General features: G+C 39.1%; 1 protein-coding gene and 1 non-coding gene across 2 annotated transcripts in view; both read right to left on the bottom strand.

The window, feature by feature from the left end:
* Positions 1-1,715: 1,715 nt before the first annotated feature.
* Positions 1,716-27,311, bottom strand: part of LOC140714255 (wings apart-like protein homolog) — a 182,146-nt gene continuing 156,550 nt past the window's right edge. The window contains exons 14-19 of the mRNA XM_073025311.1: positions 23,519-23,634; positions 19,869-20,030; positions 15,611-15,818; positions 13,071-13,159; positions 12,014-12,109; positions 1,716-9,913 (exon numbers count right to left, since the gene is read on the bottom strand). Of these exons, the coding sequence (XP_072881412.1) occupies positions 9,848-9,913; positions 12,014-12,109; positions 13,071-13,159; positions 15,611-15,818; positions 19,869-20,030; positions 23,519-23,634 (737 nt within the window). The 3' untranslated portion in view covers positions 1,716-9,847. The remainder of the gene's footprint in view (positions 9,914-12,013; positions 12,110-13,070; positions 13,160-15,610; positions 15,819-19,868; positions 20,031-23,518; positions 23,635-27,311) is intronic.
* On the bottom strand, positions 3,829-3,935 carry LOC140714522 (U6 spliceosomal RNA). Its single transcript, XR_012095891.1, has one exon. It is a non-coding gene; the product is annotated as a U6 spliceosomal RNA (small nuclear RNA).

The raw sequence follows: 27,311 nt of genomic DNA, 5'->3' as shown, positions 1-27,311 counted from the left end.
GTATTTTGTGTGTGTTGCTCGGATTTCCAGCACCTGCAGATTTTCTCTTGGGGAACCCTATCCTTGTTCCAAGTGAAATGAGAGAGGACAACAGCACAGAAGTGCAGGAAATGGAGCAAATGCCAGAAATGAAACAAAAGGGGAACAGCAGAATAAATCAGCTACAATCACATTGAATGTCAGACAGGTTTGAGGGTCTAAATGATCTACTCTTGTTTCTGTCTTCTTGTGATCTTGTGCTGTATTAACATTGAACTGGATTTGTGCCATGTAGTATGTGCCACTTTTACGTGTGGTTCTTGTCATTGCTTATGATTAAAGGAATTTATGTCTTTAATTTTGTCAGAGTAAAATCCTCTGGAACATCCTGGACGAGTCCTGTTTGGGTGCCACAGTAGCATAGTAGTTAGTGCAACGCTATTAGTTTGGGTGTTCCAGAGTTCAGGAACACTGTTTACTGTCTTATCAGTGGGAAAGTATTAGCAACACATTTCCAGAATCTGCAGTTTTATATCCATGGGTGCATGAGACAGACTGAGCTAATATTGAAAACTGTCATCACCATGAGAATTGTAGATACAGCAGTAGTTAGCACCACACCCAAATCCCTGTGCACACAGTCAGTGATAAAGCAGCAGCTACTTTGCCCTGGTTGCACTCATTAGTCAACACATTTTCATTATGCAGATTTGGCAGCTAACTAAGTTCAGGGAGGTCACGTTACCTGAGGACATTCAGGGTGTTGAGGACCATGAACTCGTGTTGGATTTAGACATTGCTTGGTGCTAAATTGCCACTCACCAGATTGAATGCAGATTTTGATGCAGGCATGCTTGGGATGCTTCAACTCGAAGAACTATGCTCAGCCAACACCTTCCCCATCCCCGGGGAATCACTATGCAGCAACTGTGGCTGGCTGGGATTAGGACACAACCCTCTGGAACTTCACAGGAATGTCGGCGATGGAGATATATTGAGTTCCAACCACCAGATCATTTTGGTGCACGTGCATGAAGTTCCTCCTCAATTCCCACCAATATCAGTTTCATCTTGGCCACTGATGGCATGTTCAATCAACTGCTAACTGATTTTACATAGAGTCATGCACTTGTCTAGAACTTAGCTCTGCCCATATTTGCACCAAGGATTTAATGAGGTCTGGAGCTACACGATCCTTGGGACAACCGCAAACCAAAAACCGAGGAGGTTATGGGTAATAACTGGCACTTAACAGCATTATTTCTAATTATCAAGCCCTGACTGATAGGATGGTAACTAATGATGCATGGGAGATACCTGGGGTTTTCCCATGTTTTTAGGCAGAGTTTCATGTTTCCTGCTGCACTGGGTAGCTTGGTTGGAAATGCAGACAGTTTTGGAGGGCAATTGTCCCACTTAGAGCCAAGCTGGCATCCAGTTCCACAGCCTGGTCAAATCTGGTACAGTCCGCTGTTTCTTGACATTGCATGCTATGAAGCAGATTGGCAAGAGACTGCTTTGCCGCTGATGAGGATATGGAAGATCCAATTGTTACCTCTGGACACAGATGGTTTGCTGAAGGGTGGGTCACTGTACCCGAAGTTAAACAGACCATACTGTGGAATGAACAAAGTGAAGCTGCTGTGACCATGACCACATATCCATCAGGTACATCAATGGGCTTAAAGGGTGCATCATTAGTAAGCAAGTGCAAGGAAACAAGTTACAGAACCAACTGTACTGAAAGTAGCAATTTTTATTCGAGTTAAAATTATTTACAGGTAACCAAAGACATACTTCAGAAACTGGTACAAACTCTATTTCCTGCCATTTGGCTTTTACTCTGAAAGATTGAAACTGAGAAATATGTATAAAATAAAAATAGGATCGGAATCTGAAAAGTATTTCTACCATTCTAAATTTCCAATTGCCAATATTTACACAACTATTTACACAAAGAAAGTCATTTAAAATTTATTTTAAATCCATTCTGTTCATGCCCTCATGTACCCTTCCCAGTCATGTGTTTACAACAACGGAATGGAATGAAAACAATTGCAAATGTAGACATGAGGGTTTGACTTGTGGGAAAAGCCACAAGTAACTGACAGAGTGCTGGGAGTGAAACTCAGAGATAAGTGGGAAATGCATCAGAGGTAACTTTCCTTCGAAAGTAACTCAACCATACCTCTCATCTACAAAACCATAACTAGGCTGGGATTACTTCAGAATGAAAGATCAGTGCATCAAAGAATGCTTCTTGAATCCTCAAATGCACCTTTAGAAGTCCACACAATTAGTCATTTAGAGTTTTGCTGCTTAAATTACACAACTTCTGGAAAACCGTGCAGCCCCGGGGTAAGTATTTCACCCATTCTAACCTGTCAATGAGGATCAAGTATACACAGGATCAAGATCACGAGACATGAACTCTCCCAAGTTTGAAGCACCCCTCCTATCACAGCAGAAGGCTTTAAAATGTTACTTGACTGAAAAAAAATTAGATGAGAATATGAAAGTTATGTTCACTCTCTATTCACACTGGAGTCTAAACTTCAAAGGCCACGTTTTCCTTTCTGAAAGTGTTGTGTGTGAACCATCACAATGGAACAGAACCCCATACTCCTATCACAGTAAATCAAGCAACCTCATGCAAAGCTCAGCGTTTTCAGACTGTATGCATGTCAACATGGAAGCCCAAGTGGGTTCCAAATGGGACTCATGCAAGCAAGGTCTGCTTCTGTGGAAATAGCCATTAAATGCACGTGAATGCACCACAGGCTAGCAGTGAGAAAAATATGTAGGTGATCAATTTGAATTGAGAGGTGGACAGTATCTGCAAACCTATCCTGACTTTACCTAAAGTAATGAAATGAAACCTTCCCAATCAAACTGGCAGCTGCAAAGAATATTCGATGAATGGCAGCGAGAATGAGCAGGTTTTCACATTTAAAAATCATGTCGTGCTACTCACAGACTATGTGGTTAATGGAAATATTTATTATTCTCTCCCAGTTAACAATTCATTGCAGAGATACAATCACTAAAATATTCTTTAAACATGTACACCCTGATAAACTCCAATTAACTGGCTTAATTGTATCAAATTTTCAGAATTGCTGACTGGTGAGATATACTTGGCACTTTCTCACTTCAACTGAGAAAGCGCCTATGACATCCGTTGGATACATGATTAATGAATATGGTCAGGGCTTGAGTGCAGAAGCACCTAGGACGTATATTCGGGGAATGGGAATAGACATTTCAAATGGTTTTGGCCTGAAGAAGTCTGCATATGACCACTGTGCAGGACGATCGCAAGCCATGTCCAGGATCTTAACTTACAACAATAGGTTTTGCAGGATAAGTTTATAATTTTACAAGAAAAATTTGACAGACACAATCTTAATTCTTATTAGAGCTTTGAAATGATAACTTTAAAGAAAATGGATATGTTAGGATCTGAATAATGGATGCAGTCTTCAGCATGTTTAGATACTCCAGCAAAGAAAGTATTGAAAAGTTATTTCAGTTCATTTCCTTCTGCACAGCTCAGTGGACAACAGATGGAAGCAATGGAGGGAAACCCAGTGAAAGCCACAGTGTCCAAGTCAGTGGATGTGAATACATTATCCATTATTAGGGGCACCAGTCAAAGAAAACACTTTTGTATGATACTGCAACTTACCCTGCCTCTCTGGGTAGACCTGGAAATTCAAACTTTTCATTTTGGTTTATTTCATATATTTCCAATTAACATAAATAACCAAAGCCCACCTATTACGGCATTCTTGTTCAGAGAACCCCAATGCTTGACAACATAATCTTTTATAAGGGAACCCTTTTTAAAAAAAAATGGAACGCTTCACGCATTTGCGTGTCATCCTTGCGCAGGGGCCATGCTAATCTTCTCTGTATCATTCCAATTTTAGTATATGTGCTGCCGAAGCGAGCACGGAAGCCTTCTTTTTAAAAAAAGCACCAACAACTATATAGCTATGAAAGTTCATCCAAAGTGTAAGGATTGAGCTGATGAGGCTACTTGTTTTTCTCTTTCCATGTTATGGACACAAGGATGAGGCTCCTTTAACCCCCAACCCAACAAATTTCACGTTTCTATCACGTTATCTGCAAAGCAGCAGAAAAGCAAGAGAAAGATAAAGCATAAATGAAGCTGAGCAGTAACAATGCCATTGCTAAATTTACTTAGCAACGTTTTCCAATCCTTACATACAAAAAATAAAAACCATCACCTACCGGACCTTTCCCTCCATGTAAAAGACTAGCATTTCTGGAACGAGTATCTAGGCCCCACCTTCCAATTCAGTTCTCAAATTCAAAGCATGGTTTCAAAGCATGTCCAAAAAATTCACTGAAACATCATTTATATTACTTATGCTCTTTGTGAAATATTCAACTACATCAAGGGATTTTTGATTAACTCAGGTCACTAATGAAATTAAAGTGAATCCCGAATGTGTCCGACCACCTGGCAGGGCAGGCTATAGAATTAAAAACTCTAATACAACTCTGCTAAGAGTGCTTTTGATTTAAGCCCGAATCATGATTGTAAAATTGAGATAACACTATATTTTAGGCATGCTCTACTTGATTCTATCTTCCCCAAACAGTGAAGCATTGATAGTCCGTCCATTGAAGAATTTTTGCTTTGGGTACGTACAATCAGGATCCAATACATTAATGGGGCTGAGTTACATAATTCACTCTATTTGATTCAACGCAAGGGAACGGAAATGGAAATGGAAATTTATTCATAACTGATAGTCAATCACACCTATTCTCAGCAGCCAATTTAAAAACTAGCCAATGATCACGATAACAGCAACATCCCCCGCTTTCTTGAATAAATTGCCTTTTGAGGCAATAATTGAAAGACTGGCTGCTAATGAAGACACAAGTTCAGAATTCAACAATGGAAGTCTGATACTAACTTAACACATCAAGTATGCTGATGGGAGCAGATTCACATTTATTAATGCTATAGAGTTGTGGGGAACTTGGATAAATATTTGGATCCTACATTTAGTGCATCTACTCCTACTTCATTGAACAAGGACAAGATGAAACCTCGTTATCAGAATTGTAAACTTCTCACATATGAACCATAGAAACTGGGTTTCCAATGTAAATGAGTGACAAAGTAACTGGGACATCACCGCAACCAGACCCCTACATTTTTCCCTAAAAGCAAGCCCAACTAGAAGAGACAGAAGCTGCATTGCTGTAAACTGCAGACTAGAATTCAACAAATTGTATCTGCTTAAAAATATTTAGTAGCTTTACTTTGACAAATATAAAACATGGCTTTAAAATCTCAAACTGGAGGCTTGATTAGAGTTAGTCTGAACATTCATAAAAAAACACCGGCTATTAAGAACTGAGAGTCTGTTCAATAGCCAGACTGAAGATCAGATCAGTCTACTGCCCAGAGAATCTGCAGCAAATGACCTCTACAAGAACGGAAACTTTTAAATTTGTGGAATCTTGAATTTTGTTTGTGTTCATAAACTTACTGGATCCAAAGAAGCACTGAAAACAATCTGTAATCTCACCCAATCCTGAGAGTCAGGATTCGAGAAAAAAACATATTTCATACCTTGATCCAGTTGACATTAATTTGTATTTGGAAAGCCGGTTTCCAAGCAATAAATCAGGAACCATTTCTATAAATCCTGTAAAAATACACTTCATTCATTCCCCACTAAACACGTTCTGGCTCCACTGACTGATATTTCACGCATGTTTTGCAGCATCGATGAACGTTCAATATGGCACCATGAAGTTTACAGCCAGATTTAGTCAAGTTAAATCACTGAGGTTTCAATCATCTGTAAAGTTAAAAATACGAAGCAGAGATATACTTTTCTCAGGGAACGGCTACAAAGAGTAGTGAAGAAAACCCAGCACGAATCGGGTTGTTCATGGAAGATACTCCTCCCATAGCAGGCATCAAGCAGTACAGCAGAGCACTGAGCAAAAGAATGCAAGAGTGAAACTCCTCGAGAGGTGCTTCCACATGTGCCTTCACCAGAACAGGAACGACTAATGCAGCTGATTTCCATCACATTCAGTGCAGAATACCATCTGTACTCTTCCAGGATACAGGTACATGGTTTGGACATGGGGCAATTTATATGATATTGGAAAGGAATGGGAATAATTCCCTCTCAGAGGGTAGAATAAACCTATTGTACATATCATTAAAAGAGGTTCTACCCTGAACAAAGGATTTTAACTTCACATCTTTAGTGAAAACTGTTGATAAAAAGGGACAGACAATGATTAGAATCTGGACACTGAACCACACGAAAAGGGACATTAGCTAAAATTCCTGGATTATAGACAGAACAGCTCCCAATCCTTCTAACAATATCAACACCACTGGAGAATGATATCAAAGGTTAAACAAAGGAGGAGAAACAATGGGGATAAAGGGGTTAAAAGCATTTTACTGAACTATAGTATACTTTGCATAGTTCTTATTGACCTGAAGGGAAATAACCGCTGACCAGCAGCTAGCTACCTGTGGCCAGACTAAGCAAGCAGAAATTGAAGACTACTCCAACAGCAAAGATACAAAGCTTGGTGGAAAAGACAAAGTCAAAGCAGAGGGATAATTAGTTACTAAAGGGCTCTCATAGTATCTCTGACAGACACTCAACACAGTGAATTGTCAATAATCCCCACCATCCATATTTCCAGTGCTTGTTCAGAAGAGATGAGTCAGTGGAGGGAACAGATCTCTACCTTTGGAATCAATATGGAGAACTGACAGCTCACATTTCCAGCAAATACAGAATCAAATCTCATTAAACTCAAAGATACTTGTGGCAATAATCAATCCCTTACAAAATATTACACCAGTGCTGAATGCTGGATCTCTCAGTCCAGGCTGGTTTGAAGTTGGATTCCAGAGATTAAAACTTGTGCCTCCTAGTTCTCAATAGCTTTTATTTCACATTATGAAGACCTATTCAGCATCACAGAGATTGTATTCCATCTGGACAAACATACCAAAGTCTCAATAACTCATATTGTAATTTGCTATTGCAGATGACTTAAAAAGATTCTGCAGAGCTGGGTAATTCACACATATAATTTCGTCCGACTAAAATCAGCAAATAAAATGTTGAGCCATTATATCTTGGACTTTTAAAAAATGGCATGGGTAGGGTAAAACCAGTTAGTTAACATGAAGATAAAGGATGCTAAAGATTTTCCTAGTTCTTCAGTCATTTGGTTTTCTACAGTTAAATAATTAATAACAATCATCCATCCATAAAGAACACTGAAGGTGCGCCTTGGATTGAGAGCTGCCTCGGTAATTCAGAGCAGCCAGCTCCTTCCAATTATATCAAAGCAGCATTCCCAATCAAAACCCATTTGAACTGAAAACACAAAGGGCAGTAAGTATGGGGAAGTAAGTAACTACCTCGTCTTGCACTGAAATTTCATGACCTGCAAACCTCACAGTAACTCACTGGCATTCCAAATGACACCCACCAACATTATTTTATATATATATATATATTGCTGGTTTTTGTCTGCATAAACCAGGGATTCCCAACCTGGGGTCCTCAGACCCCTCAGCTAATGGTAAGGGTCAAGGTCCATGGCATAACAAAAGGTTGGGAATCCCCTTTCAGTTTCCATTGCAGCCTTTGATACGATGGAGATGCCAGCTGGTGTTTTTGTTGTGGGGCAAATGATGTTACTGGGCAAATAGAATAGGTGAAAATGCAACCCTACACCAGAAACATAAAAGGAAAAAGGTCTCATTGACAGGCTCAGCTGGTCATTTTCCACACCTTTAGTTTGAGCCTAAAATATGCAGTAGAGAATAATTTCATCGTTCTTTTTCCAATTCTATAGCTAGAAAAAAATTATATTGATTCATACCAACATTTTCCTCATTATTTATCAGCCAGCTTTACTAGCTATATAAGCCAGTCAAACCGAAGCAGATTGCTCACTTCTGTAGCACATTCATCAACTACTCATAAGATGGATCTACCTCGAATCAAGTTTGGAAAAGCTGCTCAAATTCTGCCTGGGTGGAGGTAAAAACTGTCACAACAATTATTTTCTCTGATAAAGACACAGAACATTACTGGTTTCTGCAAGTGCAAATTTTTAAAATGTGTGGAAATAACTATCAACTCTAAAATGCTCACATTATAATATTCAACATAGCTTTGTTCGATTACCTGCACATAGTGATTTAACTTCAAGGAACATCCCCAACTCTTCTCCCGACTATATTAATTGAGTATCAAAATTAAGACACATCTGCCCTCAGCAGTCTCCTGGTGTAACTGCAAAACTTAAACAGGTATTGTGCACTTGCTTGTCATTGACCGGAAAAGAGAAAGAGGTGGGTGGCAGTGGAGAAGGCAAAGGCTGATGACTATTATTCCTGCTCTGCACCTATGTTTAACATCCCAATGTTACTGATGCAGACATTGCAAATGCCTGCAATTAGAGGTACAATTTTTATACAGCCCTGCTCATAGCTAAACTCAATAGTTTTCAGTAAGGAAACTAATGTATTAAACTGAGAACCTTGGAATATTTTTCATATACCATTGCTTTCTCCTCTCCTGTTTTGATCGGCCATTTCATTGTATTTAATACAAGCATAAACAGGAATTTTCTAAGTTAAGATGAAGAAAACTGATGTTGCTTCACTCCAGTGTTCAAACTCTCAGGAGCACTGAATGGCTTCTGGTGACGTTAGAGACTCAAAAGCAGATCACAGCACCGGAACATCCAAAATGCAGTCAAAGACTAACCACAATCAAATATGACAACTGAGTATTGAAAGTTATCACCTAGCTTCACAACAACACTTAGTCATCTTGAAACAGGCATCTTGTACATATTTTCTGTGGATCCAGTGAGACTCAACCCAGAGATAACTACAGGTAACCAAATCAGGTTGGGACCTGGACACTGCTGGTGTGCTTTTCCAATTTTAAAACATGTCTAAGATAAATTAGGATGAAGACTTTAAGACAAAATAAAACCCTCATCCATTAAGGGATATTACATTATCGATGGGATATTTGAGATTGTAATTGGCTCCTTTAATCCACACCATTTATTTTAATACAAGTTGAATGGATCAGGAGAACTAAAACAAATAGTCTTATTATATAATTATATACCTGCGTTATTTAACTCTATATATAGAACACGAGTCAAAGCTTAAACCATGTCAATCCATTCAACTTGCAGTAAAACAAATACCTTTTCTGGAGGGTTGCGTGGTTTTTTGGTGTCGAATGAATTAGTTGTCAATTAACCGTATGCACTGTGCTCAGATGCAACAGTCACCAATCACAGCAATGTCTACATTTGTCATGGTAACTAAAAAAAAACATGTGGGGCACAGGATTTATTCCATACCCACACTAAACCATAAACCTGATCAATGAAAGCACTCTGTAGTATTGCTGAGTAAAACAAGGCCATTTAGTTTTATTAAACTCTATTTTGATCTTGCAGGAAAGCTTCTCTATACTGGGGCTGTCTGCATACCAGTGTGGGTATGGAATAATTCAACCTATGCAATTACTATCAGCTGTGTCTTAAAGCACAGCACATTCATCTGCAGATTTCTTTCTGCCTCCAACCAGATTCACCGTTTTCATTCATTTGGTACTGCCAGGTACAATGGACATGAGCTCCTTTGGAAGCGGTCACTGATAAACCAGAGTGAGCTTCCCCTTGGTGCTTTCCACACTTAAGGTGGGAGAAGGCCTTGCCCATATGATTGGTTGACGAGGGAGGGGTTTAACCCCAAGGGACAGAACATAGCCTATCTGTAGCTGAAGCTTGGAGTTCTTTAGCAGTGATCCAAGTATTCAATTACTCGAGAGATGGATTTCTGTCCCGTCGTTCCCACTGCACACTGGAAGCAAAAGAGAAAATATTAAACATGGTTATCAATTACTAAACATTTCTACCTTAACAATACATTTCTATTCTGTTTGCTCAATATTTGTTGAAAGTTGTAAAATTTGTCATGTTAGCAACAAAGTTAAATCACAAACTTTAAAATCATTTACCATCTGTGTGCATGAGTGGCAGCTGGAAAATCCTTTTCAGGAATACATTAGGAGACTGTTACTCTCAGCTATTAGCTGAAAAAGCTGCACTCAGGATGTATTTGTTAAGTTCAGCACTTGGTCCAATGCCAGTTGTGTATCAGTCACCCAAGGACACTTCTACACAAGTAATGTCTTCCTTTCAAGGACATAACTTTTTATTTCTGCACTAAATACAGCTTCACACAAATGCAACTTCAACTTCTGTCCTGGAGAGCCAACAACAGCAAACTGCAAGCTTGATCGAGACATTAACGTAATGGTTTACACATGGGAACAAAATGTCACTGACAACCCCTCCTGTAAGAAATCAAAACTTGTGCAAGCCTACAACTCCTGCAATCTTTGTACCATTTAGTAGTTTTGTGTACACAGTACTACTGATTGCTGTATTTATTATTACAATGTAAATGTCTGTGACCTTCAAACAAGGAATTTCAGTACACCCTTGTGCATATGACAAACTAAAACTGGTTCTGGCTGTTAGATTTATTCCATTAATATTCAAATTTTGGTAAAATGCATCAGCTTCAATAAAATAATATTCATACAAATGATCCCGGAAAATGTTAAATTTAAATATTTTTGTTGCATTCTCACAATTTTGAAGCAACTAGTCCTAACTCATGAATAAAATCAATGCATCACAGAAAATAAGTAACATTTTTTAATGTTATCGATGTGGCTTCTGGCAGAAATCCCGCACAATGTGCTGTACTCATCCAAACACTTGTTTCGCTGAAGTGCTAGGTCATTAAAACAGTGTTTCAATCTGCAGATCCTTCTGCTTTACAGAAACCCATGATTTGGGAACCCATTGAGGCAAGTTCAGTTAGAAACACTGGCCTTTGAAACTCAGTATTGGTTTTCTTCATTACACCCAATTATATCTTCAGTCTGGCTCTGTAACACATCCCTGGCTTTCAAAATATCCAACTATAAAGGGAAAGGCACATTCTGACAAAAGCTCATCCTATCAATAACTGCTCTCCCATTTGCGATATTTGGTCTCATTGAAATTTCAGCAACGTTGTGCATCTAATTTAGATGTGAGCAAATGGACACCAACCACTCTAAGTACTCTTAAAAAATAACTCATTTTAACTGAGGCCTACAATCTATTGGGTACATTCAATATAAATTCCACCTTAGCTGAGTAGTTTGCTAGTTCATTTTATGCAGAAGTTTAGAGATAACCACATTACTATGAGCCTGGAGTCATATTTCGGTTAGACCTAAGGGAGCAGATTTCTTTCCCAAGTGGATATTAATAAACCAGACATGTGTTTTTAAATATCTGTCCTGTAGTTTCAAACACTTGGTTAAATCAAATTCATTTCTCCTGGACTCCAAATTGCCAGACCAAAACATCACCACTGACTAGCACCGATTTACAATTTTATTCATAATTTAAGCTTCTTGTTTACAGAATTAGCTGCTTCAGCTCCAGACTACTCCCTCACTACAAGTAAACCATCGCTCAGGTTTTGTCACTAACATGCCACCTCACGCAAACCAGAATACACAGCAACTACCGGCTGCTCTCTACGTGTGGATTTTGCTTCAGCTCCTCAATTGGAAATGGATACCAACTCCAGATTTAGAGGAAAGAAAGACATCTGTGGTGACAGGTTATTGACTGATCCCCATCACTGAACCATTACTCCCAATGTCCTCACCATTCCATCATTCACTGATGAGATGAACGAACGGTCACTTTTCCAAATCATTCATCATATGAGTCTTTCACACAACTCTCTTCTTGATTCAGCGCCGAACGTGACCACCACCTGACAGATCCTTCCAGCCCCTACTTGACTAAGTCATGGTAATAAACACAACTTCCCAACAGTACTAAAACAAACACCTTCAACTTGCTGTATTTGCATATTTGACACACTAACCGTGAGATTCATGAAACTCAAAAACTTCTGCAACATCTCAGTCATTATGGAGAAGTCTCCCTCGGGTAAAAGCTCCCTCACAGTAGTAACATTCACCTGAAAGAACAAGAAAACCACAATGAATGACCTAGTGTTTAGCCTGGAAAAGACTTGTGTAGTTGACATTGCTGTCTAAATGAGTCAATTCAGGGCTCCCAAATTAGGGGTAATAACAAAAACTCCTCCTTCCCACAGCCAGCATCCAATCTAATCAGCTATAAATAGACTTAACATTTCAGAGAGGATGAGTTGCTGGTAGCACAGTAAGATGCAGATCCCCATTGGAAGGTGCATACCTCAGCCGCAATATACTACAAATGAAAAATTTTAATTTCTTAATTTTTTCAGCACATCATTTACAACCTAAAACAATATATTGAATCATTTTCAGGTGCAGACTCTGCCAAAATGCTGCTCAGGGGATTGGGCTCCAGTAACAAAGAAGGAATGGTGGTGCTGCCAAGCAAAGTTGTGCGACTTAAGTGCACAGTGGTGTTCCCACACTCGTGTTGCTCATCCTTCTGGTGGCAAAGGTAATGGATTTGAATGATACTATTAGAGTAGCCCAGGTGAGTTATAGCAGTGCACTTATAGATGTGACAAACACAAATGACAGTGTGGGTGGTGAGGGGAATGGACGTTTAGTAGTGCAGATGGGTTGTATTTTAAACCTGGATGGTACTGAGGTTTGAGCGTTGCTGGGTTGTACTTATCTTGGTAAATGGAAAGCATTCCGACACTTGTTGATATTCAGTGCATAGGCAAGAAATGATAAACTATACAGCTCCAAAGCCTTGAAGCTGAATCCCAGATAGACTGTTTACAGATGATAATACACATCTTCCCTCAAAAAAAGTAATTTCACATGCTAAGCTCAGATCACACAGAGATAGAGCATCTGACTGAAGACATTATTCAAAGATGAAGTGAAACAATTAAAATAAAACTGACACACAAAACAAGCTTTGATTAAAATTGATCGTCAAGAAGACAATCATTGCATAACTTCATTACTTACCGGGCTCTCTTGACATAGGCAGCCCAGAAGCAGTGCTGTATATGAGGCCACAATGCAATCCTCCATGTGCTTTCCAGCATGCTGCAGGGCTGCAAAAGAAGGTACAAATTACTAGCAATGGTGCATCCGTACAGAGGGGTGTGACTTATGGTAAGATAAGTGGAAAAAGAGTATAGGTTTGGAACAGTGGATTTTTCGGGAACAATTTAAACTAGGTGCTCTGGTTTCCTCCCATATCCCAAAGAAAGTGAGGCTTTCTGGTAAACTGGCCACTGTAAATTACCCTTAGTGTGTTAAGGGTGGTTGAACCAAGGACAGAGAGGAGACAGCTGGAGGGAGAGCTGATGGGAATGTGGGGAGGAAACAGCAGGTTAGGGTAGGATTAGTGTAAAAATGGGTGCTTAGTGGTTGGCTAATGGGCTGAAAGGTTTTGTTTCTGAGCTGTATCACTTGATAATTCTATACCATATACTGTTACTGCGGGCAAGGAAGAACTACATCAAGTATAATTGAATTTTTGGTCTCAGGTTGACTTTTGGCTTTGAACTCTTATGGCAGCTTTCTTTGGTTTCTTTAATCATATTGATTCACAATAGAGTACTACTTGTTCTCTTCCAACTAGCTAGAACCAAGAAAGTTCTTAGTTCAAACTGATTCCCCCAGCCAAGAATTGTGAGGTGCTCTCTAGCACTTTTTTTTTTCGGTAAATATATTAGACCATAAATGTGCAACAATATTTTGCAAATGAATAGACATTTTGAGTTTTAATTTACTGAAAATAAAATAATTATATCAAAGACATTTACATGATACAGGATTAGTAACCATGGGCTTGCATTAGAAGTTACAGCACAATAGTGAAAAAGGGCACACGCACTGAGTGACAAACAAAAGTGCTTTTGTTTAGTGAACACTGGCCCCAAACAGCCACTGTTAATAGACAACAGAGATCATTATATAGCCTATAAATAAGCAGAAAATACCTAATGTTCCAATCTCATTAGAATGTAACGCTAAATTGGCAGATGGTTTCAGACAGAAGTCAGAATCTATCTACACCCACTCAGGAGGGAGATGGGAGGAAGCAAGCATGAAGGATTCAACCCTTTGACTCAACCCTCTCTGTACAAGAACAGTGATTCACCTTGCAGGAGTAGCAAATGAGCTTCCCTAACACCTGCGGCACAAGCAAGACAAGGTGCTACCTGGAGGTGTGTCATGGACCTTCAGATGTGGCCAAAATTCTCAGTACCAATGCAAGGAGATGCATAAGCAGTTCAGGTTAAGGCATCTGAGAATAACATGCTGTTCTAAATTTCCCGTTAATTTTCCTACTGCACAGTTTGAAGCTATTTGATTAAGTGGTTCTTTAGCTCAGCTCTCCTTCACCTTTTCTGACATGCTTCTGCTTCACAACATCTTTTGGTGTGCTTGCTCCAGATATAGAGAGATCCCAATTAGATGTGGGTTGACACCCTCTTCCTCTTGTTGCAGAGTTTGTACTGGCAAAACGTGGATAGTTTCCCATCTTGTTAATGGTACATGCTGATCAGCATGGATAACTTCACTCACCTCAACAATGAACTGATTCCACAACCTATGACTCACTTTCAAGGATTCTGCAACTTGTTCTCAGTAACTTTTTAACTGATTATTATGCTTTTTTTAGTATTTGCATAATTTGTCTTTTATACTTTTGTCAGTCTATCTTTGTGTATAGTTTTTCATTGATTCTAATTTATTTCTTTGTTCTACTGTGAATGCCTGCAAGAAAATGCATCCCAGGGTAGCATATGGTAACATATAAGTACTTTAATAGTAAATTTATTTTGAACTTTGTTAATTAACTGGATCTGACTTGGGGGGTGGGGGGTGGGAATTAGCAACCAGTGCAGTGGGCAGATGTCAGAAAGCAGTCAGTGGCTCAGATAGGGTAAGCAGAATGTTACTGGCTGTAACAGGGTCAATGAACACAAGCCAAGCTGTATATCCTTGAAAAGCAGACAGATTGTAATTAGATGTTTTTACAAAACTAATGTAGGCTTCCTGTAAAATAAACTTTATGGCATTATTCTGGGCTAAACCTTTATGCAACATGGACAAACAAGTTGAAATTGTGAAATTACAGGGACTACACAATGCCTAGAGCACATGCCAAGAAAACCCAAAATCCTGTTTAATTATTTTTGCACTGTACATCTCATATATCTAAAAATAAAGTCCCCTTTCCTGTCAGAAATCTATTGAAACCAGCATCTGCCAGTTAGAGCAGGTGGTTCAAGGCCACTATCAAATTAGTAAAGAGTGACGTGTTCTTTGAACAGATTTAACACCAACAAATTTTGAACAAGAGATAAGAAATTCTCAAATGTGTTAACAATTTTAAATCTCAGTGAAGATACTTTGAGAATTTCCAAATGCCTTAACCCAATGAATAAGAAAGAGCAAACAAGTATTTGAAACATGAACAGTTTAAGGGGAGGGGAGGGAAGATCACGTTTTGATTGAAGCCATTTGCTTGCTGAATGTCTCTTTTATACCTTTATTCAGGTCAATCTCTTCATCCTCCTCCTCTTTCTTTTCATTATTGTCATTCTTGGTACAATTTTCTGACTGCACCCATTCCAATGACCCTGCAGTCTCCTGCCACTGGCCACTCTGGTCTTGAGGAGCTGTTGGTGTGTCTTTGATGAAATCATCTGTCTCAGTCTCTGCAAGACGAGCAGCTCGCTCCCGCTGCAGAAACAACTGGAGAAACAAGAAAACTAATCAAAGTTTTGCCAACAAACCAAACTGTGTAACAGGTGATTAAGAATGAGCCAGTGGCTCATTATGAGTATATAAAATGGCAAGTTATCAAACCATAACGATAACAACCTAAGAAAATTTGGTACACTCCAGTTCTTACATAAAAAAAGAATTATCCATTCTCAAAATGCTGAAATTTAATTAATAAAAATTGAAATGAAAATTATACATTCTCACTTTTGCTTAATTAAGGAAAATCAATGTCTATATCCATTTCTTTTTCTGAGCAGTTAACATGATTGTACACCACGTAAGTTTAATAAGGCATTTTACAAAGTTCAGTCTCAGAATGATTGGAGATCAGGGAAATTGCCACATTCTACGCAAAAAAAAAATCACCCAGTTATATGGAGAAAAGGTTGAAAGATGTGAATGGAAAGCTGCCTGCAGAGGAGCTCTATGGGCCTGAAGGAATGGCTAAAAAAGTAAAACTTCATCACATTAGGAAAGTACTTGCTTAACAGTTGATGCACAGTAACCTGCAAGTCAAGCATTGAGAACTACTATTAGGCGATTGCAATAGTCTGAATGACTCCCTCTGAAGCTACTGACTTGCCAGAAAGTAAGCTGGGATAGTAGATACTTAGGGGGTGCAACTCTACTCTTAATTTTGGAGCAATGAAGTATACGTGAGCAATGAGTATGTGACCAGATACTTCTTCAACGAGAAAGTTTTAACTCTAAAGTATTAATGCATTCAAATATGCAAAAAGCAGTATGTAGAAAAGGAACTGAGCCACTGTACTACTGATGAGATGAAATGCATGAATTGTAAATCTGCAAATATAGGCAGATCCAAGCTTTTTAATTCTTTCTTTAGTAAAATATCTTCCTTTTTTATCATCACCGAGATCTAGAAATGACCAAAAATGAACTAAAGAGCAAAACACAGAATATACAGTTTAGAAACACATCTGCCACACAGTTCTGTTGCTTATGGTTTATGCAAACCTTCTTCTGTGTTTCTAAGAGGGAAATAAAGATAAAGAGGCTGGTAGCTAAGGGGCAGCTGAAGGATTACAGCTTAATTTAAGAAATTACTTATTATAAGCATTTGATCTTCAGTACCTCAGTTGATTACAATGATTACATAATCACCTCAACCCTTGCTAACCCACTATTCTCTGAGACTGCTCAAAGTGTGTTATAGTTGTTGAAAAGCAATGTAACGCCTCTATATTTGGCATATTGTGAGAAATCTGAACTGAAGAAATTGAGTTTTTTTCCTGTCCTGGCCTGTGCATTATTGCCGTTCACTACTCTAGCAGTGTCAGCTAGTATAATTCACGTACCCCAATCACGCAGTGACACAATTCCTGTGAATTAAGATATGGCGTTCAATGGAGTAAAGTTCAGAATCTGCCCTTTTGAATGATCTTGACCGGATTTCTCTTGTCCATGGCCCAACTAAGATATTGCTGTCCCACTTTATGTACCTTCAGGCACAGTCAGCTATGATGACACCCTTTTATTGATTACAGCGCTTGAGGTTTGACTTAAATAATAAGTGATCGGTTGTGGTTGTTAATCCATGACAAAAATGGCAGAATCAGACCAAATGAAAAATATAGTCAAATCACAAACAAAATAAAATCTGCAGATGCTTAAATCTGAGCAACACACACAAAAAGCTGGAGGAGCTCAGCAGACCAGGCAGCATCTATGAAAACAAAGTACAGTCAACGTTTTGGCCTGAAACATCGACTACTTTTTAACCATAGATGGTGCCTGGCCTGCTGAATTCCTCCAGATTTTTGTGCATGTTGAAAAAGTGTAGACAGTATGGTGTGGTGTATCTGAAATGTGGATTTCTACCAGCATCAAGAAACCAATAGCAGACAATGTGTCTGCTGTGTCTGAAAAGGTTTTTTTCAAATGAAGCAATTAAACTTTCCGGGCTCATTTAACATTTGAAGGAAATATACTACGATAAAACAAACAAAAATTTGGCTTATTTTCAATTTGTGAAAACTTTCAGAAACAGAAAACACTTCAAACATGCTTACCAGCACTTCACAACAAAATGGTGATAGTTTGCATGCTTCACACATCATTTTATTTCTCATTGTTAAATATGGAATGCCCCATACAACTTGAGAACTGATACTGCCAGCAATAAGGGAGGTTCTGAATACGGCTTTGCATAAGTCACTAAGACCAAACAATTAAAACGACAACTCTGTTCAGAGATGAATAGATGAAATACTCAAGAATGTGGAAGATACATTGTGTAACATACTTAGGACATCGGAATTTGCTCTGCAATTGGATGACTCAACTTTGCCAAATAACTAATCTTTCCTTCTTGGTTATGTTCACTTCATAAAAGATGAAAGCTTGGTGTAAGAGTTATTATTTGCAAGGGGACTAGAAACAGATACGAAGAGGGAGTCAATATTTTGGGTTGTTGTGCAATTTTTTAAAGAGAAGGACATTTCACTCTCCAATATTCTTGCTTGTTCAACAGCTGGGGCACCATCAATGACAGGACACCACTGTGGTGTTATTACTTTCTTGAAAAAAGCTGTATCTAATATATCTTCCATTCACTGTGTAATTCACAGACATCATCTCACAAAAAACCTAAGTGATTGGCTGCAGAAATCAGTAAATACCGTTATCACAGCTGTACATAAAATCAAATTCCGTGCTTTCAATTCTCAACTATTTTGATAGATTTGTATTGAGAATGATGAAAAGTTTGAACACTTGCTGTTACACAGAGAAGTTAGATGGTTCTCCAAAGGAAACTGCCTGAGACACTTAAATGTGATAAAATTCTTTGAAGACACAAATGTTTCATTCAGTAATCAACTCAAGAATATTAGGTGTGACATTGCTTATTTGTGAGAATTATTCGCAAAGTTTAATGAAGTCCAGCTTCAATTACAAGGAAATGATGTGAATCTTATCAAAGTCAGTCACCTCCATATTTCTGTTCAAGTTAACCCTATTAAAGTGCAACATCAGCCATTGCCACCTTTCCCAATTTCCAAGCCACTCTGAGCTGGAAGGAAGAATACCAGATTATGATCTTCAAGTATACTGTACCCAGCTGGGTGAGCTGCAAAAAGACATCAGAAAGATTTCAGGATCTTCTCTCGATCAAATTCCAGATTGAGTAACAAATCTATTCCTGAACATTTGTAATGAGGAACTAACAGGAAGGATGGAGGAAGAACTAATCCCACTACAAAATGACTCAGAGCTGAAGACGATGTCAAAAAATTGTGTCAAGACTTTTGGTTGCATAAAGAAATCTCCTGAATGCTATCATGCATTGTGGAAAAAGGTTAAGGTGTTCTTTATTGCCTTTCCAACATCATATTTCATGGAGTGTGGTTTTAGCATAGTCGCCCAAATTCTTTCAAAAGAACGAACAGAGTGCAATTTACTGAATGGGGTGGGAGGGTGGGGTAGATCTGAGACTCCTTTTAAGTGACATTCAGCCTGATGTTGAGAAGCTGATATCACTGCACCAAGCCCATCCATCTCACTGAACAGTGAAAAAGCAATGAAGTGGTGAATAGTTGGATTACTAATGTTAGCAATAAAATTGTTGTTGAAAATCGTGTTCACTGCAATTATTAGTCTCTGTTTTGAATTTGCAGTTCCTATTTTCTTTCACTGTGCAACACAAATCAAAATTCTTTAGAGCTTTATGGAACGGCTGGAACGGGAGAGAGGTACTGGGGACGTGGTCTGGGTACGAACGAGGCAGTAACCCAAAAATGTTTGGGGACCATTTATCTAACCTTATGTCACCTTGTAGACAATCCAACCAATCAATAAGAAAGCAGTGTTGAACTAAAGATCTCACTATCTGGCACATTTTTCTTCTGTACAGGGTTGCCAGGGCAAAGTGCTTTATAGGAAGAGTAGTCTCGTTTTATGTTCTAATCAGGATCAATCATCCTGGCTTAATCAATACTTACACAATATGACAAAGTCATTTCATCAAATGCTTACTTCTTTGTATAAGACACTCACCTGCACCAAGGCCTCGATAGCTCGCACCTGTCCTTCCATCCGCAAACTATCGTTTCCATCCACAGCACAGAATGAATCAAAGGAGCATGGTGTTTCCATGTCAACAAGACAATGCCTATTGCGAGCACTATGCTCCACAAGATTAATCAGCAGGCCTAGACCCTGAAAACAGAAACACGTGAAATTTGAGTAAATATTCAACTGCCCACTGCTTATTTTTCCATCTGAAACTAGTGAAGATTGTGGATGCAGAACTTAAGGGAAGCCAGTCCTAGAGGACACGGGAAAGAGAAATGGGGACCAGGCAATCTTCAATTCAAGGGCAACAACCTGTGTCATTCCCAAAGGGTTTTAAAGGAAATTACAAACATTATTCTGGAATTTAGCCATTTTTGCAAGAAAATGTTGTTATTGATAGATTTTTTAAAAATGCTGGAAAGCTTCCAAACTCAAGGTTAATTTTGTTTTATTCATTAATCTCAGTATAATGTCAGGGATTTGCAAAAATGCCAAGAGGTCAGTATTTGAGTAAAGACATCAAGAAGTGGAGTTTGGCAGGAGTCCAATGCTTGTATTTTGAGAGTAAGTCCTGCATATAGAGACAACTCTCAATAACTGCCCTGTGTAAAATAGCAGTTAACTGTGATCACAGGGATATCACAAGCAGGAACTAATCGTAATAGCATCTGATCTTAAAATCAAGTGCCACCAGTCTGCCCATGGCACTGTTGATAGTGATAACTTATTCCAGTGCACACACAATCCCATTGTGCACACCCCAACTCCACCAGACTGCATTTCACTACATTACAATATTAAATGCATTTCAAGTGCCTGTAAAATACTTTGTAATGTCATTAGGTTATGTAAATGCAAATTTGTCTTGGTCCACACACGCTGCATGCCATTAACACTGTTACTAATATGAGGCAGTGAACTGCCAGCAATAAGAAAGCACTGAAACTGAGCCTGACCAATACATCGAAACTACTAGAACACATGATGTATTTCTATCATATTGATCACAGGATGTTGGTGCGTTTTGTTACTAAACTACATTGAGAAGAGAGCTTGTGTGACAACGCCTCTTTCATCTATTATTCCTTTCATATTTTCATGTGGTCAAATGAGCCTCGTTTGATTCAAGATTCATTAAGGGGCAACTGTTTGCGTGCAGCTCTTATGGGAATCATCAAATATTCTTGTTTAGTTCCAAACAGGAACAGCTTCTTCCCCTCTGCCATTTCTGAATGGACCATGAGCCCATGAAAATGACCTCTATTTTCTCCCCCTCTCTTTTTGCACTACTCATTCTATTTTCTTTATTTTGTACATACTTATTGCAATTTAGATTTTGCATTATGTATTGCAATGTACTGCAGCCGCAAAACAACACATTTCGCAACATATGCCAGTGATATTAAATCTGATTTTGATTTGCCAATTTGCATTCCTGCAATTCTCCCACACCAGGGATCATTTACAAAGACTATTAACCTAAAATGCAGCAGTTCTTTGGGCTGATGCAAGGAAATTCAAAGTAAACTCAGACAACCATTGAGAGGAGGCAAGCAAACTCCTTACAGACAGAACTGGAGGAGAGGATCACATCCAGATCACTGGAGCAGTAAGACGGCTGAAACACTCTGCTGCCCTGTGGGGTCAGAGGATGGATTCAAGTGCTGTGATGAAGGGTTTCGGTTTTGATGACTGCAGCAAATTGATGTCCCAAATGAAAAGTGCGGAAGAAGAATACCAGCATCACAATAAGCAAAACTTTGATCAGACCCATGCAGTCTGATGCATGATTCACATACCCAAACATGCAAGAAGGATGTCAGAAGTGGAGGCAAGTATGCAGTTATGTCACTGAATAAAATATTAAATTCAAGAGCCATCAGCCATTAATACTGCATTTGTGGACTGGGAGAAGTTACCTGAAAATTCTTTTTCCCTTATGTAGGCGACAATTGAGCTCTTTGGCAGGTTGGAGAACAAAAGCCAACGGCAAGGAATGAGAGAAGGCTTATGATCTGATTACCTTAAGTATTTTATTTCTTTTAACAGCGTAGAAGCAGTTTTCACCCTTGGGGTAGTACAAACATCCTACTGCGTGGAGGCTGAATGAGTCAGTGCTGCTTACGCTCAAGCAGGCTGTTCCTGAAGTCTGATCTAACACCACTGATTCACTGGCCTTCTGTTAACCATCTTATCTTTTTCCACCCGCTACTCCTCCCACAGACCAACAAAGCTCATTTCACAGCATACAGATACTGTAAAATAATTTTTAAAAATCCAATTTACTGGCAAGATCTGCTCCATTTAGCAGGGCAAATTATCTCTGCATAATACTTATAATTCAGCAATGAATCCATGTGGTACAGAATAGTATCTTCCACTGTGACCAAAATGAGAAAAGACATGTATCGGTGTTAGTCAAGTTGGGAATGGTTTAATTGATCACAAAAGCTGGCCATTCCACTAAATCCCAGAACTGTTTAGAAACACTCCACAAAGCCAAGATATAGGGGGCACAGACATAACCCTCCCTTTGGTATGACTATCACCAATGCAACTTCCATTTGTCATTGCTACCTTGTTCACCTTCACTGGTGTCAGCTTCCCCTGGAATCTCAGTTATCCACCGGAAGCACACTCACAGCATCATCTCTAACCTCTGCAGCTGCCTCCAGCGTGGATTCCACTGAAAAGCTACTATATATATTTTGGGTATGTACAAAATGACAATGGTCAGAAAGCACATCAGGTGAAATACTTTCTATCAACTGAAGTGATTCTGATATTAAGGTGTGCATTTGGTAGCTGAATAATAGTTAATCAGCCTATGATTTGGAGAAATTAGTTAAACTCTAACTCCATTGACATTGTAAATGTACATGTACAGTAGCCGGTCCCCTACCCAAACTCCAAACAGGAATTAATCTGTCACTCTACCAAACTCCAAACCCTCCCCTTCATCTCATGAGTGTACTGTTTGCTCACCCTGGGGCCCTAACCAAAGCACACCCTAGACCAAGCTGATACTTCACCCCATATCTTCTGCTCAGTCTGGGTCATTATATGGCTTATTGCTAAGAAAGAGATTTCAAAGACTGTAGATTTACAAAAACCCAAAATTAGCTAGTAATTTTATGCATAAGTGAAGGGTTTAGATTTAAAAAAGGAACTGCAAGCCACAAAAGGAGGGGAAGAGAGTGGAGATGGAGTCCACATCTGTGCTGTCATGTGCCTACATCCATGTGTTTTGACTAAAACAGTTTACAGATCAGAAAATGAACATGCTGTTATCGGGGAGAATCAGTGAACCATTAGCCAGTGTAAATTTCCAGCAAGGCATTCATATTTCCTGTGTTATGCTTGCAAGTAACTCATAAATCAAAACACCTGACTAAAGTGCAATCTACCGTCTAATTTGGCACATTATGTTCCATAAAGATCATCACACAAGCACTGGCACCGTTTGCTTTTACAAGGAGTGGACATTATGCACCGAGGCAATCAAGTAGTTTAAAGAAGTTGATTGCATTCACATTGAAAGAGACATTGAGAAATGAACTTAGCTTGTAAATAAAATTCTATTTATCATTTAGGGGAGAGAAGCTAAGCTGGAAATAATGTAATTTTCTTACCAGCACTCGAATATCAAATCTCTGTTCCTGAGGTATGTACTGTGGCACCTGAAGCACGCAGTTCATGGTTGTACTGATGAGGTTGTCCTGCTCACCAGTCTTTGTGCTGCCCCACTCTAAAGTGACAAACGAATAACAGAACAAATAGTAAGACAGGCTGAGAAACAAAGCAATAAGATTACATGTCAATTAAGATCACGGGCAAGTAAATGGAACCTTTGAATACCCAGAGAAATGTAGATGTTAAGTTACCAACCAACAGCTAGTGCCTGTAATTATACATATGAAACTACCAAATGCTTGTTAAAAAACACAACCTGATTCACTTGCGTTCTTTAGTGGAGATCTCCTGCCCAGCCTGGCTAGTGATCCAGATGCCCCAAGTCACTGCACACTTAACAGTGCTCTTTAATATTCAACAAACCATAAGACCTACTTTAGGACAGGGGTTCCCAACCTTTTTTATGCCATGGCCCAATACCATTCAGCAAGGGGTCCATGGACCCCAGGTTGGGAACACCTACAATAGGAACAAAATTAGGTCATTTGCCCCATTAAGTCTGCTCCACAATTCCACCATGGCTGATTCCTCTCAACCCCATTCATGCCCTCCTCCGCTGTAACCTTTGACACCCTAACTAATCAAAAATCATCAAGGTACAAATTAATTGTAATATAAAAGTTAAAGATAATACAAAAATACAAACACCAAGTTTAGACATGGCGACATTGTACATAGTGCAGCCAATCTCCTCTCTAGACTTAGTTCACAGAGCCGAGCTATAGTTGTTACATAGATAGATAGATAGATAGATAGATACTTTATTCATCCCCATGGGGAAATTCAACTTTTTTTTCCAATGTGCCATACACTTGTAGCAAAACTAATTACATACAATACTTAACTCAGTAAAAAATATGATATGCATCTAAATCACTATCTCAAAAAGCATTAATAATAGCTTTTAAAAAGTTCTTAAGTCCTGGCGGTTGAATTGTAAAGCCTAATGGCATTGGGGAGTATTGACCTCTTCATCCTGTCTGAGGAGCATTGCATCGATAGTAACCTGTCGCTGAAACTGCTTCTCTGTCTCTGGATGGTGCTATGTAGAGGATGTTCAGAGTTTTCCATAATTGACCGTAGCCTACTCAGCGCCCTTCGCTCAGCTACCGATGTTAAACTCTCCAGTACTTTGCCCACGACAGAGCCCGCCTTCCTTACCAGCTTATTAAGACGTGAGGCGTCCCTCTTCTTAATGCTTCCTCCCCAACACGCCACCACAAAGAAGAGGGCGCTCTCCACAACTGACCTATAGAACATCTTCAGCATCTCACTACAGACATTGAATGACGCCAACCTTCTTAGGAAGTACAGTCGACTCTGTGCATGACAATTTGAGGTAGTCACAGTAGCAGATTCATACCTGACAGACCACATGCAGCCTCTGTCAGCAACTTCAGGTATATCCTGTCTCACTAGCAGCAAAAACTCTCCATAACTGGCAGTGGAGTGGTATAAAAAGTAGAGGGAGTTGCCATGGAAGTCATCAGTATTGACTCCAGAGCTTGCTGCATCAGGTCAAAAATAGCCAAGAGAAATTACCATTCAACCCTTCTACCGTCCCCTCTTTCCTGATGAATCTGTGCTCTCTGCATTAAAATGGGCCACTTGGGGGAAAAAGTACCAAAAACAGTAGAAACTCATGGCTGCAAGACTGCAGTGAGTGATGAGTAAACTAAAATAATCCATTAATATATCTTAAGTCTCCCTCACTAATCTTGTAGCAGAAAATACTTATTCTAACCCCATCACAGGAAGAATGCCTGCTTTCGGAATGAGCACCAATAGGAAAACTGGCAAACGGTTGGAGATGTTTATGATCATAGAGGGAAATAGTCCAAAGTTCGAATAACTGCGGCTGGAAGTTTCCATTGTCTTCGCCCAACCATCTCTCTGTGCTTTGTCAATGATCTTGCTGAGATAAAAAAAAAATCACCATCTATAACGGTCAGGTAAGTGTGGTGTGATGGAATATACTTTATTTGCCTGGATAAGTACAATCCTGACAACAGTTCAAGGATAATGCCTAGCAGCAACTACACAAGACCAATGGACAATAAATACATGCTTTGCAAGCGCTGCTCTCCCTAAAAAAAAAAATGAATAGAAAGCAAAATGGATGTCACACCCTGGCTAAATAACATTTATACTAATATACTACTCTGGTCTGGGAGGTACTCCCATGCACTTCCCAGCACAGACCCCCTTTTAATGCATAAAATGAATTCAGTTAGAACATAATAACACAGGAAGTGTGGTTAAGGGATATTGCTAGATCACATAAGTAGTTGCATTTACCAGCTCATGAACAGCAGAGAACACTTTTCACCTTGCTCGACAACCAAATGAGAAAGAAAGGCAAATAACTGCAGATAACAACAGTTGAAAATATATATAAAAAATTGCAGGTGCCAGAAATCTCTAAATTGTTAAAAAACATTCAGGAGATCAGACAGCATCTTTGGAAAGAGAGAGTTTACATTTCAGTTCCAAGACCATTATCAGAATACCTTTTGATCATGAACAATAAAGACCCCTCAAATAGCCACCCAAACAAAATTTAAAAAATAAACTAATAAAAATAAAAATATTTATCAGATAAATGCAATGTTGTAAAAGCCTGAGGCAAAGCTATTGTTGCACCTAATAGGGAATCTTAAGTCTGATGAAGGGTCTTCGACCGAAATGTTAAATGGTTTCTCTTTCCACTCACGCTGCTTAAATGGCCAAATTTTTCCAACATTTCTACTTTCCTTTCAGATTCCAGTATCTGCTGTTCTGTTTGTTTTCTGAATTTTAAAAGTTTTTCCTTCTATAATCAATCTATTAGATATGATTTTAAACCACAGATGCTGGGAAACAGCAGAGTAATTGCCCACAAACACAATAAATATAACCAAGCTAGAAATTTTGCCAGTACTTTTATGCACGTTAAACTCCAGACACATCTCTAACATTACAATTTCTGGTCCAGTAGTTTAACTGATTGATGCCGAAGCTTCTCTAATGAGTAACCTGGTTTAAAAGCGAGAAGAGTAAGTATTTTTATTGAAAGCACACCATTAAATGCTACAAAATTTGCTTCTGTAAGCCTGTCAGGAACCTGACACCAGCAGGGAGATGAAGGAGGCTGTTGAACTAACTAGGCTGGATATTTGATGCAGGTAGCAACAGGATGCATGAACAGCACTGAACAACAGCAGGCAGCTCACTTCTGCCTTTGTAGCTGCCACTGTTGTGAAGTCCTATTTACACTCAGTGGCCACTTTATTAGGTACCTCAAGTGCCCAATTAAAGCCGCCAATGAGCGTATGTTCACGGTCTCTGCTGCTTAGCCTATTCACTTTAAGGTTCAACGTGTTGTGCGTTCAGAAATACTCTTATACGCAGCAGTAGGTAAGGTGCGGTTATTTCATTTACTATTGCCTTCCTGTCAGCTTCAATCTATCTGGCCATTCTCCCCAGACCTTTCTCATTAACAAGGTGTTTTCACCTGCGGAACTGCAACTCACTGGAATTTTTTTTTTGTTTTTTGCACTATTCTCTGTAAACACTAGATAATATTGTACATGAAAATCCCAGGAGATCAGCAGTTTCTGAGATACTCAAACCACCCTGTCTGGCACCAACAATCATTCCACAGTCAAAGTCACTTAAATCATACTTCTTCCCCACTCTGATGTTTGTCTAAACAAACAACTGAACCTCTTGACCATGTCTACATGCTTTTAT

The sequence above is a fragment of the Hemitrygon akajei genome, chromosome 21 (assembly GCF_048418815.1).
Source record: "Hemitrygon akajei chromosome 21, sHemAka1.3, whole genome shotgun sequence".
Taxonomy (NCBI): domain Eukaryota; kingdom Metazoa; phylum Chordata; class Chondrichthyes; order Myliobatiformes; family Dasyatidae; genus Hemitrygon; species Hemitrygon akajei.
Note: the sequence above shows the minus strand (reverse complement) of the source record. Positions and strands in the feature narration are given on the sequence as shown.